Below are 16,809 nucleotides of genomic sequence, written 5' to 3'. Positions count from 1 at the left end.
TCAAAATGAAACTCATTCAGTTTCCTCCAAATTGACCCCCACCCCCCCATTTCAGCTTCCCTATTTCTTTGGAGGGCATCTTTTAGTCAGTCAACTAGCACATTTTAATCACCTGCTGTGTTTCAGTCCTGGGGATATAAAGGCAAAAAATAAAAAGTCCTGGCTCTCAAGAACCTCCAGTGGGATAGACAAGATGCAAACAGCTTTGAACATACCAGATATACCAGGATAAATTGGAGAGAATTTCAGGGGGCCTTCACTAGAATGCCATACTGAAAGGCTTTCGCTGGGACTTGGAGGAAGCTGGGGGAACCAGGAGGCAGATGTGAGGAGGGGAGAGCGTTGTAGGCGTGGACGACAGCCAGTGAAAAATGCCCAGAGTGAGGAGGGGGAGTGTCATGTTCCAGGAACAGCCAGAGCATGGAGGGCGGTGGCCTGTAAGAAGATTGGAAAGGTGGGGAGTGGGAGAAGGTTGTGAAGGTCTTTAAAAACCAAACCAAGGGGCTTTACATTTGATCTTGGATCAGATGATAGCAGCCACTAGAGTGGATTGAAGAGGGGGGTGACACGATTGGGCTTGTGCTTTAGGAAGATCAGTTTAATAACCAAGTAAAGGATGAGCTGGAGTGGGGCAAGACCTCAGTGGTCATGAGGTGATGAGGGCCTGCACCAGAGGCAACTTCGTGGATGTGGAGAAGGAGAGAGAGAGAACGGGGAGCTAAGGGTGACTGCGAGGATGGTGGAGCCTCCGCTGTAATATGAAAATTAAAAGGAGGAGAGGGATTAGAGGGAAAAGATAATGACTTCAATTCTGGATGTCTTTTGAGCTGTCTATCAGATATCTAATTCAAGATGTCCAAGAGCCAGTTGGAGATGTGAGATGGGAAGCTGCAAGAGAGGTATAAGAGGTGGAATATAATATCTAAGTATCATGTGCATAAAGATTATCATTTGATCCTTGAGAGCTGATGAGATCACCAAGTGAAATAATGTAGAGAGAGTAGAAAAGAGGGCCCAGGAAAGAACCTTGGGGGGTACCCATGGTTAGTGGATGCAGATTGGGCAGAGGAGACAGAGAAGAAGCAGTCAGACAAGGTGGGAGGAGAACCATGTCATGAAGTCCTGGAGAAGAGAGAAGAAGGTGATGGACAGTATCAGAAGCTTTAGGGAGGTCAAGCAGTATAAGGATTGAGAAAAGACCGTTGGATTTGGCCATTAAGAGATCATTCCAATCACCAAGGCTGATAACCTCAGAATCAACCTCCATCCTCCCCTTTATTGATTTCACCGATCTGCTTTGTGGCCAAGTCTTGTCTGTCGTGCCTCTGTGACATCCTTAATCTCCATCCTCTTCTCTCTAATTGTGCTTCACAGCCATCTTCCCACGTGGCCTGTATTATTGCACTAGACTCCTAATTGGTCCCCCAGTCTCTCCTCCACCCCCTGCCCACCTGTCCTCCACATAGCAGCCAAAATAATTTCTCCAGTTCTCAGTGACCACGTCATTCTCTTGCTCAGAAATCTCCAGTGGCTTTCCACTGTCTCAGATGAAGTGCCAGCTTCTCAGCCTGGCATTTCAAGCCCTTTGCAGTCAGGCACTAGCTTACCTTCCCAGCTTTGTTTCACATTACTCCACCTTACTCACTTTCCATTCTGGCCAGACTCTCCTGTTTGCTGTTCCTGGAAGTCACGACTCTGCCTCCCACCGCTGTGTCCTTGCCCACGTCCCCGGGCTTGGCGTGCCCTCCCTTCTTACCTCTGACTCATAGAATTCTTAGCGTCCTTAAAGGTTCGGTTCAAGTTTCACTTCCTGTGGGAATCTTTTTCCAGTCTCCCTGTTCTTACTGTTTTCTCTCTTTTCAAATTATATACATTTTCAGGTTATGACAAACTCCTTAAAGGGAAAGGGATTTTTGCTTTTGAGTTTGTATTCCTAGCCCTTAACACTATGCCTGGTACATACAGTAAGAGCTTAATAAATGTTTACTGACTCGACTCACTCATGGCCCAGATTCCAAAAGCCCTCAATGAGCTGACATGCTAAACCTGAAAGTTACCATTGTACTTGATTGACACTACGTCTCTGCCCGAATACTACCTCATGGGTAACTGGAATAGATGAATAAGATGAGCAGAACCATAGAAGGCAAATTTTATGCAATCATGTGACTTCAGAGCCCCCATGAAGGGTGATGGTAGAGTCAGAGGCAGCTGAAATTTTCTGGTAGGATGAATCTTCCTGGGCCCTTCAAAGCCTCGTGGAGGATGGACAGTCATTGCACACATTGGCGTTTGGGAGGCTGGGCCACCATCTTGTTACGACCAAGCTCGGCTTTTTTTTCACCCATCCTGTAACATCCATTCACGTTAAGTCATCTCTTCTTTTTAGTTTTAGGGGGATTTTTCCTGCTATAATGTGGCTCTACTGGTATATGGTAAATAAGTGAGAGTGATTCCTTCCTACCAGATTCTTGATTGTACTCACTTCTAGAAAACAAAACAAAAACATTTGGCCATGATTTGAGTGGTAACCAAAGTATAAAATATTAGAAATAGTAATAATAGAAAGGAAGACTGGGAAGTTAGATTGGAACTTGACTTTGGGAGACTCTGAAAGTATTGAGGACAAAAGAATGGTTGGTGGATTCGGATCTGGGTTCAAATTCTCCGTCTGCTACTTGCTTTCACTTTGGCTTTGGTCAATTGCTCTCCCCTCTGTGAACCTCAATTTTTTCATCTGTAAAATGAGGGTCTGCATTAGATGCAACCTTCTAGTTCTATATATCTGTGATTCTAAAAGTCAGTGATTTTAAGTCCCAGGGTATATAGACTTTGTAGTTTATTCTAAGAGTCAATGATTGTAAGTACCAGACTACGTAGAGACTTTGTAGTTTATCCTAAAAACAGTCGGGAGCTATGGAATGTGGTTGAGCTGGAGAGCGACACTTTGGCGGCTCTGAGTGGGCATGTGTGTGTTCCACAGGAGAGAAGGGACAAGTGGAAGCGCCTCTGCATTAATCAGTGCCTCCCGACACAGCTTGTAGGTGGTGGTATTACATGTGGTACTTGGTGATGGGAGTGGTGCGTCCTCTCATTTTTCACGTTAATTGCCTGCTGGAGGAGCCCCTGACAGCTGCAAAGGTTACTCGGAGCTGTTTTGTTCTTCCATCAGGAGTAATATGCATGTACCGTTTCCTTCATTATTGCATTCTAATGGTCAGTCCTGGGCCAGCCAAGGAGCCATCATCCTGGTGGCTCCCGCCTTCCCCATCCCTAAGAAGCTGGTCCTCAGGGCAGCGGGCAGGGAGGGCGAAGATGCTGCAGGCCCCTGCTCAGCTTCTCTGGGGCTTCATTGACCTGGGTCTTCTAAGGCAAATGCTTTTCAAAATGGCAGGCTCAAAGAACCCCATTCCAGAGCTCCCATTCTGGAGCATAACACCATTGAAGGAGAAGACAGCTATAGCTGAATAAGTTCCAGTCTCATTTGTCATGTAAATGTTGATTATTGTGGCTCCTCTATAGCTGGAAGACAAATGGCCTGTCTCGTGAGTTTTCCACAGAGCCATAGAGGTATTCTATCAATTAACGAGTAAACATTTATTAAGTGCCTACTGTGTGCAGACATTGTCAGGAGACTGAGAGGGCTCTGTGGCCTCAGGCCATTCGCGAGACCTCAGAATGCCTCAAGGACATCGTTGGAGTTTGGGGGGCAGGGCGGTCACCGTCATTGGAAAAAGTCCTATAACAACATGAACAATTATAACGTTAAGAAATGTCCCGCCAGACCAAGTATTCTTGTCCTTTTTGTGTGTTGCAAACCCTCTTAGCAGTTTGATGAAACCTGTCAACCCCTTTTTCAGAATAATATTTTTAAATGCATAAATAAAATATATAGGATTACAAAGGAAACCAGTTACATTAAAATATAGCTATCAAAAATGTTTTTAAGAAAAAGAAGACACAAGTTCACAGACCCCAGGTTGGGGGACCCGGCCTCCTCCTCACCATCTGCTGTCAAAGAATTTACTTCTTTTCAGCAAGTGTTTATGAACACAGAAGTCCTTGTGCACTCTTAAGCTTTGGGGCCTTGAGGATACCCTCAATAGGCCAGGCACAGTGGTAGTTGCTGTGGGAAGAAAGACAAAAATTAATTCCATCAAATAACAAGAAATTATTAAATTCCAACTGTGTGCTGGACGTTGTGCCAGGTGCTAGAGATCCAGGTACTGAGAAGGAAGCCATCTCTAATCACAGAGAGCTTGTATTCTAATGAGGAACACAAGTACATGCCAAATGCACAACATAATAATAATATGATGTTATAATGTGGCATCAGTGTAAAGAGAATGAATGTGTAGTGAAATGCAAGGCAGTTGGGGAGGGAAGGCTCTCACAATGGGACGGGGGCTCAGGAAAGTCGTCATGCATCTTCAGGAAGGGAGGGAGGCTTCTGAGGCGGAGGGAAGGGGGGCCCACATTCCAGGAAGGCCCAAGGAGGGGAGATGGGGTGTTCTTGGTGGGGAGCAGAGACAAGGCCAGCTCGACTATATTGCCAGGTGTGGGAGGGAGACTGGAAAGGTGGGGGGCTGGTTTGTTTAGCTAAACGGTGGCGGTTCTGTTTGAGCCCCAGCCTCAGCCAAGTAGGGGAGTCCTGTGGTCACATCTGCACTTGAGGAGAATTGTTTGGAGCAGTGTCAGGGTGGCCTAGAGGGGGCTGAGACTTGGAACAAGACCGATCGGGCAGGCATTGCAGCAGTGCCCTGGGTGAGAGGGAGCAAAGGCTTGCACAGGAGTGGTGTGAGTATGTGAGTAAAGAAAATAGGCCCGATACGAGAGCCGTTGTCCAAGTAGAGAAATTGCAGGAGTTTGACAGCTCCTGCGGGCAAGGAGAGGAGGAATCCAGGATGAGACCCTGGAGGGAGGTGCGCCAGCAGAGCGCAGAAGAAGGTGGGCATCGAGGGAAAGGATGAGGAGTTCAGTTTTAGATGTGCTGTGCCCACTACGTGCCCGGAACCGTGCCAGGCACTCCGACTTCCAAAACCAAGCCTGTCCCATTTGGCCCCAGAGCAGAGAACCGTGACTAGGGAGGGAAGATGTTGAGGCAGATCTAGGCTCCACCTTTGGAGGGGCTTCCCAGTGCTTGGAATGAGCCCAGAGTGGACCAAGTGGTGGGTTCTGCTTCCGCAGAGGTCTTCCCACAGAGACCCAGAGGCCACTTGCCAAGGAGGTTATGGAAGAAAGTCCTTTCCTGTAGTGATTGGACCCGATGGCCAATATAAATTTTGTCATTCTGTGAGACCTGAAAGAGTCTTTCTTGTACTGGAAATAACAGGAAACAGTCAAGAGGAGACCATTGGAGGCAGAATGTGGAAGTACTAAGGAGCTTACATTGCGTCCTAGGAGTGATGGGAGCTCTGGCACCTTTTGAGTAAGGCAGTGACTCAGTGACCTAGGAAAGTGATTTTGGCAGGTGAGGGAAGGATGAACTGGGGTTGGGGGAGCCCCTGGGCAGAGAGACAGGAAAGGAGTCATTACAGTAGCTGGGGTGGGACATTGAGGGCCCAACTAGAGTGAAGAGAAGGGGGCGTGTTAGCACAAAGAAGCATGGAAGGGGATGGAGAAGAGAGATGCTGGGGAGGAATCAGTAAGACCACTGGGCAACCAATCAAAGATGGCGCCCGAGGGAGCAGTGAGAGTCAGGAATGGATAGGAGGGTGGTGGTGCCTTCAAGAGAAGTAGGGAAGCCCTCTTTGGAGGGCTTCATCCAGAGGCAGGGCGGCCTCTTCTTGAGTATGTCCTGGTGGGGATGGCTGCCAAGGAGCCCCTCCCAACTCTAAGTTTTGGGATTCTGTGAGCTGATTCACAGAGATGAATCTCTTTGGAGCTGTATCTTTGCAGTGACCTTCATGGCCACCAGGCTGTGCTCAGAGAGAAGGGTGTCTGCCCCATGGGGACTGGGTAGGTGAGTCAGCTCCTCTGTCTCCCAGTGTTTATTCCTTCCTGGCATGAAATTGTGCCTCCAATATGAACATGGGTGCTTTTTAATGGGCGAGGTTATGGAGCTGCGAAACGTCCCCAACTTTAAGATAGTCAGGCTCGTAAAGTTTACGGCAACACTTTAGCGCATCTGGATTTCCCATCGGATTGGGGAGAAGCAAGAGTCTCACTGTGATTTGCACTGACTGACCGTAATGGAAATTATAGCTTGGGAAACGTTTCAAATGACGAGTCTATAAAGTAGGCAGAGCTGATCCACTCCATGGCTACTTATGTGCTATGGAGGATTTGGGGGTTTTATTCTCCCTTTTCTTTTTTGGAAACGGCCTTAGCCAACAGAAATATTTGTAATAAACTCTCTTATAGCAAAAGGTTGGCTCCAGGCAGTTATCAAATCCAATTATTAAGAGGCAGTGGTGACAGACGCCAGCAGGAGGCTGCTTGCTTTTCGGAGAAGCTCTGAGGCCGGGATCAAGGACAGAGCAGAGAAGATGCCACAGGGAGGTTCATCATGAGCAGGGTCTGTGCTGGTCAGATGTGAAGGACAAGCCAGAACTACTTGGGAAGGCTGGTATGAGGCGCGATGCCTTGTGTTCTATGGCACAGTCCTGTAAATAAGTCCCCTACGCTAGCCCAATTGGCCGATCCTTGTCAATATGAAGAATTCTTATGTATCGCCTGGTGTCTGATGGCTGTTTGTCCGAGATGGGTGGGGTCAGTGGCAGTGTAAGAGGCCAGGAAGGGAGAGGACCATTGTGTTGTTGATTTAAAACTGGAAGGGAGATCAGATTTTAGATAGGAGGAAACTGAGTTCCAGAGAGGGGAAGTGCCTTATCCAAAGCCACACAGGTAGAAGGGGACAGAGCCACGGTCTCAGTCCAGGTTATCTGACCCCCAGTCCTCCCTCTTTCAACTACACCACTCATTAGGAATACTGGAGAAGGGGTCCCTGTGTAAAGCTTGTCTTGGAATAAATCATAGCGTCTTCTATTTGGAGCTGGAAGGAGTTTAAAAGGACATCTTATCTAGTGTTTTTATTTAATAGACAAAGAATCTGAGACCTGGAGACCTACATTCAAGGGACTGTTGTCCTAGAGGTAGAAGGAACCTTAGAAGTCATTAAGTCCAGCTCTCCCGTGTTACAGATGGGGAAGCTGAGGCCCGTAGAGGTAAAGGGCAGGCCCAGAGTCATACAGCTGTCATGTGTTTCCGAGGAGATTCTAATCCAGGTCCCTTGATCCCACTGTACCGTGCTGAAGGGACTTGCCCAGTGTCCTACAGCTCAGGAAGCAACCGAGTCATGGCTCGAACCCAGGTGTCCCGATTCCCAAGGCTGCCACCCGATGAGGAGCCTCTCTGAATGCAGTGGGGCTGGCGCTGGCCCTGAGGACCTGCCCCAGGGATGGTGCCCTGTTGGCATGGTCTCGGAGAAGCCTGCATCTCCTCCACGTCACACCGAGTAGAGCTTTAGGGGAATGAAGCTCTCAGAGCCCCTGAATGTCAGGCACGTTCTGGAAGGTGTTTGCTCTGATGGCCTTTCTCCATGAGATTGTAGAAATCTCTTGACCATGACCTCTTGGGCGCCATTGAAAGCCCCATTCATGCGATCGGCCTTCCCCATTAGTCTTGGGCCGTGGACCCTATCCTCAGTCACTCCTTGTTTTCTGTTCACACCAAATTATGAAAAGCATAATTTTCCTTTTTCTGCTTTAGGAAAACACCCAAGCTGTGTTCTCACACTATTGCGGCCCTGCACGGAGTCATTTAATTGAATCCATAAATCAGTAAAACTAAACGAGCTTCTGAAAACACACTCAGTGCCTACCTCTAGTGACATGTAGCCCTGACCTTGTTGTGTTGTAACAGCAATAACTAATGTTTCTATACAGCTGTAAGGTATATTTCATCTACACTGTCTCATTTGGTCTTATGGCAGCCTGGGGAGGTAGGTGGCTGTGATCATCCTCATTTCACAAATGAGAAAACCGAGGCGGAGGAAAGTTAAAGGACTTGCCCATGAGCACGCTGATAGTATCAGGATTTACACTCGGGTCCTTCTCACTCCATGTCCAGTGCTGTAACCACTGCATTACTCACGTGCCTCTCCCCTACTTTGCTCTCCCACTTCCGCTTTTGCCCAGGCTAACCTGCATTCCCAGGACGTATCCACTGCCCCTTCTGCTTCTTAAAATCCCTCCCTCCCCCCAAAGCCCCGTCTCTGGGACACCTTCTGTCAGAAGGCTTTCCTCATCCTTCCCAGGTATTAGCGCTCCATCCCTTCGGTTCAGATGCTTAAGGTAGTTACTTCTCTACATACACATTGTGTATTCCAGGGAGATGTTAGCTGCCTTGGAAAACAGTAGGTGCTTAATCCGTGTTTGTCAGAGTGAGCTAGTGTGGAAGGATTTTTGATTTTGCTGGTGCAGACTTCTCCTCCAAGGAGGATCCCATGCCTTCTTCACCTTGTTAACTGGCGTTGATGAGATGCTGTAACGGGACAATCTGGTGCTGAGCCAGCCCCTCCAGAACCTGCCAGAACCAGCCTCGCCTTTGGAACCCAGGGTCACTGCCACCATCTGGGGAGACCTCAGAGTGCCTGAGTGAGGGAGGGAGCAGCCTGTTCAGTGATCAGCCAACCCCAGATCAATAACACAGGGGAAGTAGCCTCATAACCCAGGAGCCCAGGCTGGGCTCAGGGGAGTCACTTCGCCTGGGCCTCAGTTTCCTCATTTGTAAATTTAGGGGTGGACAGGTTGAATTCTAGATGGACTGTAAGATCACCTCTAGAGAGATGCTTCTATGATATACATACATTATATATAACATAATCTTTACATATTATGTGATACAATATGCTTCTAGATATATGCATCTCATATCTAGTATATAACATTTACATATTATATATGTTCTAAATAATGTGTCATATAATATACTTGTGGATATATAAGTATCAACTCCCTCATTTCCCTCATCTGTAATATTGAGGGGGTTAGAGTAGATGTGTTCTGAGACCCCTTCCAATTCTAAACTTGTGATTTCATCAGCATAAGGCCCACCATCTTTGCAGATTACAATTCACTTATAATTTAAAAGACAGTCCTTTTGGGAGTTGCTTGAAATAGGAGGTGGTTAAGTAATTTGCCCAGCATCACTCAGTTAGGAAGCGTCAAAGGCAGGATTTGAACCCAGGTCTTTCTGACTTGGAAGTCCACTGTCTTGTTCACTACCCCACGCTGTCCCCCAACAAGTGAGGAGCTGTTTATAAAAATGTCTCTCCTCAGATGCCAAGTCCATCATATTTCCAAGAAAGCTAGATTTCAGAAAAATTACAGTGATTGGATAGCTTTGAACCCCTAAGCTTGTAATCCACGTTTATTCCTTTGGCCTTCAGGCCAGGTAATTGCTGTGAGAGGGTGAGAGTGGTGGGGGTGCCCAGGACCCTGGTCTGTGCCCCTGGAGCCGGACGGGCCAGCTCCTCCTCTCAGCTGCCATGATGAAAAAACTGGGTCTTCCCATGGCCTTCCGAAGAGGGGGCAGCAGGGTTATTTATAGATGCTGGGGGCCAGATGGCTTAAATAGGGACACATCTTGTTGAATTGCCAGCGTAGGGAGCATCACCCGCCCTTGAAATACTGAAAGGTTTATGTTCCTGCAAACTAGTTACTGAGGCAGATCGGATCTCCCAACGATCTTAGCGCACGTTCCAGTTTTAAGTTTTTATCGGCGGTGTAAACAAACCCACCAGAAAAGCAGTTGGGGGCCGTATGCACGGCCCACTTCAGCGAGGGCCCTGTTTCAGCATCATTCTGGTCATTGTTGTGGCAAGGTAGTGTGGAAGGGGCCTTCGTACTGTGTGGCTCAGAGGGTTCTGGGGGGCTTCCTTTATGGGCCCCTCCCACATTTCTCTGCTGCTTCTCATCCTTGTAATGAGGTTGAGGCAGCAAGCATTTAGTAAGCCCTTACTAGGTACTAGGCACTGTGCTGACAAGGAAAAAAAAATTCCCCACCTTCAGGGAGCTTCCATTTTAATGAGGAAAAGGCAGATTATAAAAGGGGATCAGAAAATTAGGAGGGCAGGAAGGAGAATGGTGGAAAAGTTCTGAAAGTCGGGAGCAAGAGGAGGGGTCTGGGCACTTCTTCAAAATGGGCGTTCCGGGAGAAACTGACCAAAGAGAGGAGGGGGCCACGAGGGCGGAGGCGTCTTCCAGGGTGAGAAGATGTCTGGGTATGAGAGCAGATCAGAGAGTTAGGGGCAGATCTTGGAGAGGGAGAAGTAGTACAGCGTATTAAGTATTATGTATTAAATATCATGTGTATGTATATATATGTGTATACATGTGTGTGTTCCTGTGTATATATATTTATATTTAAGTACATGGCGTATATTTAAGGGCTCTGGTTGAGAGCCCCTGCACTGATGTATAATTGTGACCAGTCGTTGATCTCACTCCCAAATAGCCACTTTGGCCCGCCTCTCCAATTCCCGGGCACCTGGGGCTGGGCTTTCTTTCTAATTGATGTTCCGAAGTACGCCTGAGGACGCCTTTAATCAGTAAAACATGTGTGAGCTCTGGTCGATGTCTGCTGTGTTACTTCCCCCGCCACATAACTGACTAGCGCCTCGCTTCTTACCCAAAAATGGAAAATGTTGCCGAGGCACTTCTACGTGGCTATTTTGTAATGGAGAAGATGACATTTTGAAGGCTGCAGCTGCCTGTCACTCTGCTCGCCATCTGAGGACACGAGCTGTGTCCAACACAAGAAACACGACTTATACGGTAAAGCCAACTCATAAATCCCCGCCTTGGTCTTACCAATAGAGTGCCAGACGTTTTTATGTTATTTCTGAGAAGGGTATGAAATGCAGGGCTTGCATGTGTGCACGCCAGTCATCAACTTTTACTGAGCATTGGCTGGGCAGAGAACATCGAACTGGGTCTCGTAGGGGGACCACAGGCTTAAAGAAGGGGAAAATGTATGTCTCGATGAAAGAAAAAAGAATCCTGAAGGTTAGAATGAACCGAGGACCAGTGGTGACCGTGGCCGTCAGAGGGGTTGATGGGTCCATGGTTCATCCCTGTGTGCCACCTCTTGGTGCAGAGCATGTCCATCCACACCTTCTTTTCCCGTGCTCCTTTTGTCCGGGTTATTGCGTGATAGAGGTACTCAACCCATGAGAAACTCTAGGGAGATGGGAGATCCTGTGATGCCAAGGGGGGCAACCATGATGAAGAGCATGTCATCCAGTGATGGGTTCCAGGAACTGGGGATCTTTAACCTGGAGAAGAAAGGATTTGGAATACGGTAGCTGGCTTTGAAAAATGGTCCTGTTCCGATGGAGCAGAATGGAGACCAGATGGCATAAGGTGCAGAGAGGCAGATTTGGGGTCAATGTCAAGGAAAACCCTCCTAATAATTGAAGCTAAAAAGTGGGATGGGCTGCCTTGGGAAGTGATGGGTTCTGCCCTGTTGGAGTCTGCATGACCATGAGTTGGGAATGGAGCTAGAGTAGACAGCCCTCTGACAATGCCTCATCAGCCTTAAAGCATGGTAGCGGCATTAGTGGTCTAGCATTGCTGGCGTTGGGGTTGCTTCTGTCGTTGAAGAGATTCTGAATGTCTCTCAGTCATCCAGACTTGAGCTAGGGCCGAATCAGCTTAGCGAGTGGCCTTCTCCAAGAGATGTCACGGGAGACCCTTCAGACAGACACACAACCACCGCCTTGTTCTTTTCCATCTGCCCTCCCCCACCACCTTTCCCACGTGAGGGGCTGCCTTCCATCTCCCTGCTCCCCTCATCATTACCAGGTCACCCATCCCTGGCACCAGGGGATGTGGGTAGTGATCACCCATGTCCACGGCTCCCAAAGCCTCGTTTGGACAGTCCGTTCTCGGACAAAGCAAATCTTTGCCTTGCTGGTGTACCCAAGCCTCCAGGGGACGGAGCATCGTGTACAAAAGCATCCTTCGGCCGACGCTGCTGCGGGCAGGAGGAGCCAGCCACCCCACATCCCCCCATCCCTTTCAGCTTCCTGTTTTGGGGCGTCACTGTCCATGAGATTATAAATTCCTTGAGGGCAGGGACTGGCTTTTATCTCTGCCCGTGTTATTTTACCAGTACTTAGCAAGGTTCCTGGCACATAATGCTTAAGGAATACTTGTAGACATTATGCAACAGACATTTAGTAAGCATCTGCCATGTCTGGTGTGTTACTCTTGCCAGGAGGTGCGGGGAGATAAAGTCTTTAAAACTTCATGGATCTTACAGTAAGGAAGAGGGTTAGAGTACCACTATAATTAATTATCATACACAGCATTTTATAAGTGTGTAGTGGATAAAAGGCGGGGCCTGGAGTCAGGAAGACCTGAGTTCAAATGTGGCCTCAGACATTTACTAGCTGGGTGACACTGGGCAAGTCACTTAACCCTGCTGTTTGCCTCAGTTTCCTCATCTGTAAAATAAACTAGAGAAAGAAATGGCAAACCACTCCAAGAAAACCCCAAATGGGGTCATGGAGAGTCGGACATGACTGAAAAACAAGGGAACGAAGCAGCAGCCCTAGAGAGAGCGGTGAAAATCCTGCATTTCATGTGAGGCCCACGGAGAAAGACGGCCACTGACCAAGGCAAGCTCTTCGTGAATAAAGGAATGCTAACTAGAGCACACAATGTAATGGCACTTTAAGGTCTGCCAGTCAGTTTCTACACACGGTATCATTCGGACCTCACAACAACCTCGCGATGTGCCTGCTACAGGTGCCGTGTCCCCATTTTACAGTTGAGACAACTGAGGGTCTTTCCCATGTTTGACAGTGGCATTAGTGATGTATGTGCTCACTGTGTACTGGGCACAGTGCGAGCCGCGGAATGCCAGAGGGGATCACCAGTCTCCCTGACTTCCTGTCTACTGGCTATGACCGGCATTTGTGTTGGGCTTTAAAGGTCCGGCTGAGCCGGAGAGCCAATGCCCATAGTAGAGGAGGGCGGCGTGTCCGGTGAGCTTGGGAAGCTGTTGGGGAGCGGCAGAGGGTGGGATGAGGCTGGCACCGGGCTTGGACGCCACCCAACCTCCCTGTCCGGAGGCAAGAGCAGCATCTTCCCAGGTCCTCTGGGAGCACGGTGGGACATGGTGTTGTTCAGAGGTCTTTGTCTTGACGATGCTGTCACAGCGCAAATTGTTCTGGTTCTGCGAGGGGTCGCAGGTCTGCCCAGCCTCCTCGGAAGCCGTGGTCTCTTTGGGCATTTCTTACGCACGCACGGCGGCACCTTGCTCTGTCCGTCCACCACGGCGTCTTGAGCCAGCCCTCTGTACGGTCAGCCCCCGACCCCAGAAGGGAAAACTCAGAGAAACCCCTCGGTTATCGATCACAGGCCACAAAGTGCTTTCCTACTCCTGGAAGAAGGTTGTGCAAATATCATTGGCTCCGTTCTACAGACAAAGAAGATGAGGGTCAGAGAGGAGGAGAAGCCCAGGGTCATGGCATGAACAAACGCCCGGCACCCCATTTTCTGGCCCAATTCCTGGGCTCTTCCCTCAGAACGGCATTGAATGTTGATCCCAGAAAGCCCAGGGAACCTCTCAGGCAGAGGGGACGTGCAGCTGAGAACAGTCGGGGTCAGAGGACCGAACCAGGAAACGATGGGTGTAGTTGTAAAAAGCGCAGATTGAGGCTCAGCATCCGAAAAGCCTTCCCAACAATCCAGGCTCTCCAAGGGGAGACTCGGCTTCCTCGGGACATGGTAGAGCCCCCCGCCCTTGAGGTCTTCACACAAGTGCTGCGTGACTGCCCTGGGGGGAGGGGACCCCTGGTTATAGGGAGGGTCGGGCCAGATGGTGTCTGAGGCTCCTTCTGGCTCTGAGAATCTGGGAGACAGCCTTGGGGGTGGAGTGAGAATCATTGTACGGGAGCACCCCGTTCTCCGCCCTGATGATCCATCGCTCAGTCTCTGACGTCCCTGCACCCTGCTCCCTCCCGTGGGCATGCAGACACCCCCCCAGTCCGTGTACCCGTGCACCCCGCAGCAGTAAACACTTTCCATCCCAGGGTGCTTAAAACTGCATCTGCCCTCGCATCACAGACAGAGTTACTGCCAAGCGCAGCTGGGATGTGTTTATAACATCCAGTTTCAAACTATTCCGTTGTTAATTTAGAAAGAAACTTGCGCCAAACATCAGAAGGGCTTCCTTTGCCCCTCCCCCCCAAAAATAGAATGTCTTCATCTTCCTCTCTTTTATTCTGATGAAACTGATTGCTTTTTAATTTTCTTAATTTCAAGGGATTGTTTTTCTTCCTGGGCCCTTTTCTGCTTTTAAGAATGGCGCCATTCTCTAGAATTACGCAAGCCGGGCTCTTGGGAACTATCCCCATATTGGTCTATGCCTTCCCCAAGGGGCATTTGCCCAGCAGATCGAGTGTCAGTCCCTTAGTCTGGCCTTCAAGGCCCTTCCCCATGCACGGCCAATCTGCTTTTCCTGCCCAGTCTCATAAATATTGCCTCACTGGGTAGTGAGTTCCCCCTCACTGGCCTAGGTGCTGCGGTGTGGGGGTGGGAGTTCTCGCAGAGGCCTGGTTGGACTTCCTGGCCCGTGTGTGAGGCCACCTGTAAATTGATGATTCTTTATTCCATGTATGTGCTGTGCTACAGGGGAGCCGAGCATGGCTTCCCAGGCAGCTTCCATCCTCCATCTTGATCCGGATGGCACCGTCTCCCCACAGTTTGACCCCTCACATTTCCATCAAGGACAGCTCAATGGAGACCCCTTTCTTATAGCCGTCTTTGACACGCCACCCCACGTAGGCCACAAGCAGTATCGCTTCCTTGACATCCAGTAGCACTGTCAGCAGTCATCAAGCGTCTGTTAAGTTCCTACTGTGTGCCGGGCACTGGGACACTATAAGTGATTCAGAGTGAAATCAGAAAACCCTGGGGTACGGTGTGCACCATGAATACAAGATCACGTATGGGCAGAAAATCGAACGCGTGAGAATACTGTAAGGGTAATGACCATGCTCGGCCCCAGAGAAGAGCCGGGGATGTACATACACCTTCCTCCTTTCGTTGAAGGGATGGAGAACTTGGAGGGTATAACATTGTGTGTAACGTCGGGAAAGATGGAAGTGTTGGAAGGTTTGGCTCACCCACTTTTTCGCTCTTTCGGTCTTTGCAATGAGGGATGGCTCCATGGAGGGAAGATGGGAGTAGAATAGACTGGGAGGGGAATGTGATTTAGCAAAAGGCATATCCAAAAATAACTTTAAAAAATCAAGTCCTAATTTGCTTTATTCCCTCATCACCTACTTCTTTGCACTCTAGTTTTTGGTAGGGCTAAACTGTAAGTTACTAGAGAGCAGACACTGTGCCTTGGCCATCTTTGTGTGCCCCGTGGCTCGCAGGACAAGACGTTTCATAGACTAGATTCATCAGTAAATGTTTGTCGAGGGACTGAGGGACTACATACACCAGAAAGGTTTTGGTTGAGATTCTCAAAAAACAGCCTGAACAAACATGGCTCCCGTCATATCCTGCCAGGCCCTCGGCACTAGGCATAGAAGCACATTTGATGGATGAATAAGCCATGGGTTTTTTAGATCCTGCTTTTAAACAGCCTCGTAATTGGCCTAGTCATTGAAATAAGCCTAATTAAGAGAGACTTCATTGCTTTCCCTCTCTTCTCTTTCTCCTTCCCCCCTCCACCATTTTTAAAAGCAGATTAAACAGTGGAAACTATGCTGACATTGTAACTGTAAGCAGTGAAAACGAATATTTATGAGGGGATTGTGAAAGTTTGCATGACATATGGGCCTTTTATCACTGTTGATGTTTGGAATTCCCCTGAACAGTAATGCAATATTTTGTTATTTATGAATGAGTGGACGGAGGAGTGTACTTGGGTTGCCTGGGTTCACTCTGCGGAGGGGAATGTTCAGTTTGACCTCATTTTCTGTGCATCAGCCCAATTGCTTCACATTAGGCAGCTACATATCATCTTTTTTTCGGGCAAATGTTGAAAAATCCTCATTGTGTTTTTATTACAGACACAGATCCTCGTGTTTTGGAAAAGCAAGAGTTGCAGCAGCCAACCTACGTCGCCCTCAGTTACATTAACAGGTAAGTGCAGTTCAGAATTTACAGCCGCCGCCCCTGCCCGCTGCACGTTCATTTCTAAAAGGCGTCTGCTTAATGGACAGACGCGGTGATGGACCGTGCACAAATGACTTTTTTTGTTTCTCAATGCAAGAGTGCATAATGGCAGCCTGGAAGACGTACTTTCACATTTCTCTCAAAATGTCCTCCTCAGTGGACATTAATGAAAAAAGGGATGTTTCTGGTGTGAGCTCAGACAACCCCTGGCAGGTCCTGGGCCTCAGTTTTCCCAGGTGTAAGATGGGCATACTGGACCAGAACAGGTGTTCTTTGCCTTGGTTGTACTGTAGACCCCTCGGGCAGCAGTCTGAGGAAGCCTATAGGACCCCTGGCAGATGAAGGTTTTCAGGTGCATCAAATAAAATAGCCTGAATTACAGTATGTTTATCAATGTCTTTCGAAAACAAAACCTTCTGGGCTGGAGGGTCTCCAAATCTGGGGTCCTGGAAATAGTCACAGTTGGCATTTCTGCCCTGCTCTAAGGGTTCCAAGGTGCTTCCGGATCTGTAACAGGTAGGTGGGTGTAGCAGGTGATGAGGTAGGTAATGCAGGTGTTGTTCTTCCATTTTGCGGATGGGGAGTTGGGCCAGAGGCAAGGTTTGAACTGGCCCATGTCTCTACTGTACTGCCCACCCTGTGTGGAGTGTTAGAGGATTCTCTCCCC

General features: G+C 48.7%; 1 protein-coding gene across 1 annotated transcript in view; it reads left to right on the top strand.

Moving 5' to 3' along the window:
- The window catches only part of JAZF1 (JAZF zinc finger 1), a 247,990-nt gene that overhangs the window by 107,981 nt on the left and 123,200 nt on the right, over positions 1-16,809 (top strand). The window contains exon 2 of the mRNA XM_020993362.2: positions 16,037-16,109. Within this exon, the coding sequence (XP_020849021.1) occupies positions 16,037-16,109 (73 nt within the window). The remainder of the gene's footprint in view (positions 1-16,036; positions 16,110-16,809) is intronic.

The sequence above is a fragment of the Phascolarctos cinereus genome, unplaced genomic scaffold (assembly GCF_003287225.1).
Source record: "Phascolarctos cinereus isolate Bilbo 61053 unplaced genomic scaffold, phaCin_HiC Scaffold_1;HRSCAF=81, whole genome shotgun sequence".
NCBI classification, from domain to species: domain Eukaryota; kingdom Metazoa; phylum Chordata; class Mammalia; order Diprotodontia; family Phascolarctidae; genus Phascolarctos; species Phascolarctos cinereus.
This window is presented reverse-complemented; position numbering and strand designations above follow the sequence as displayed.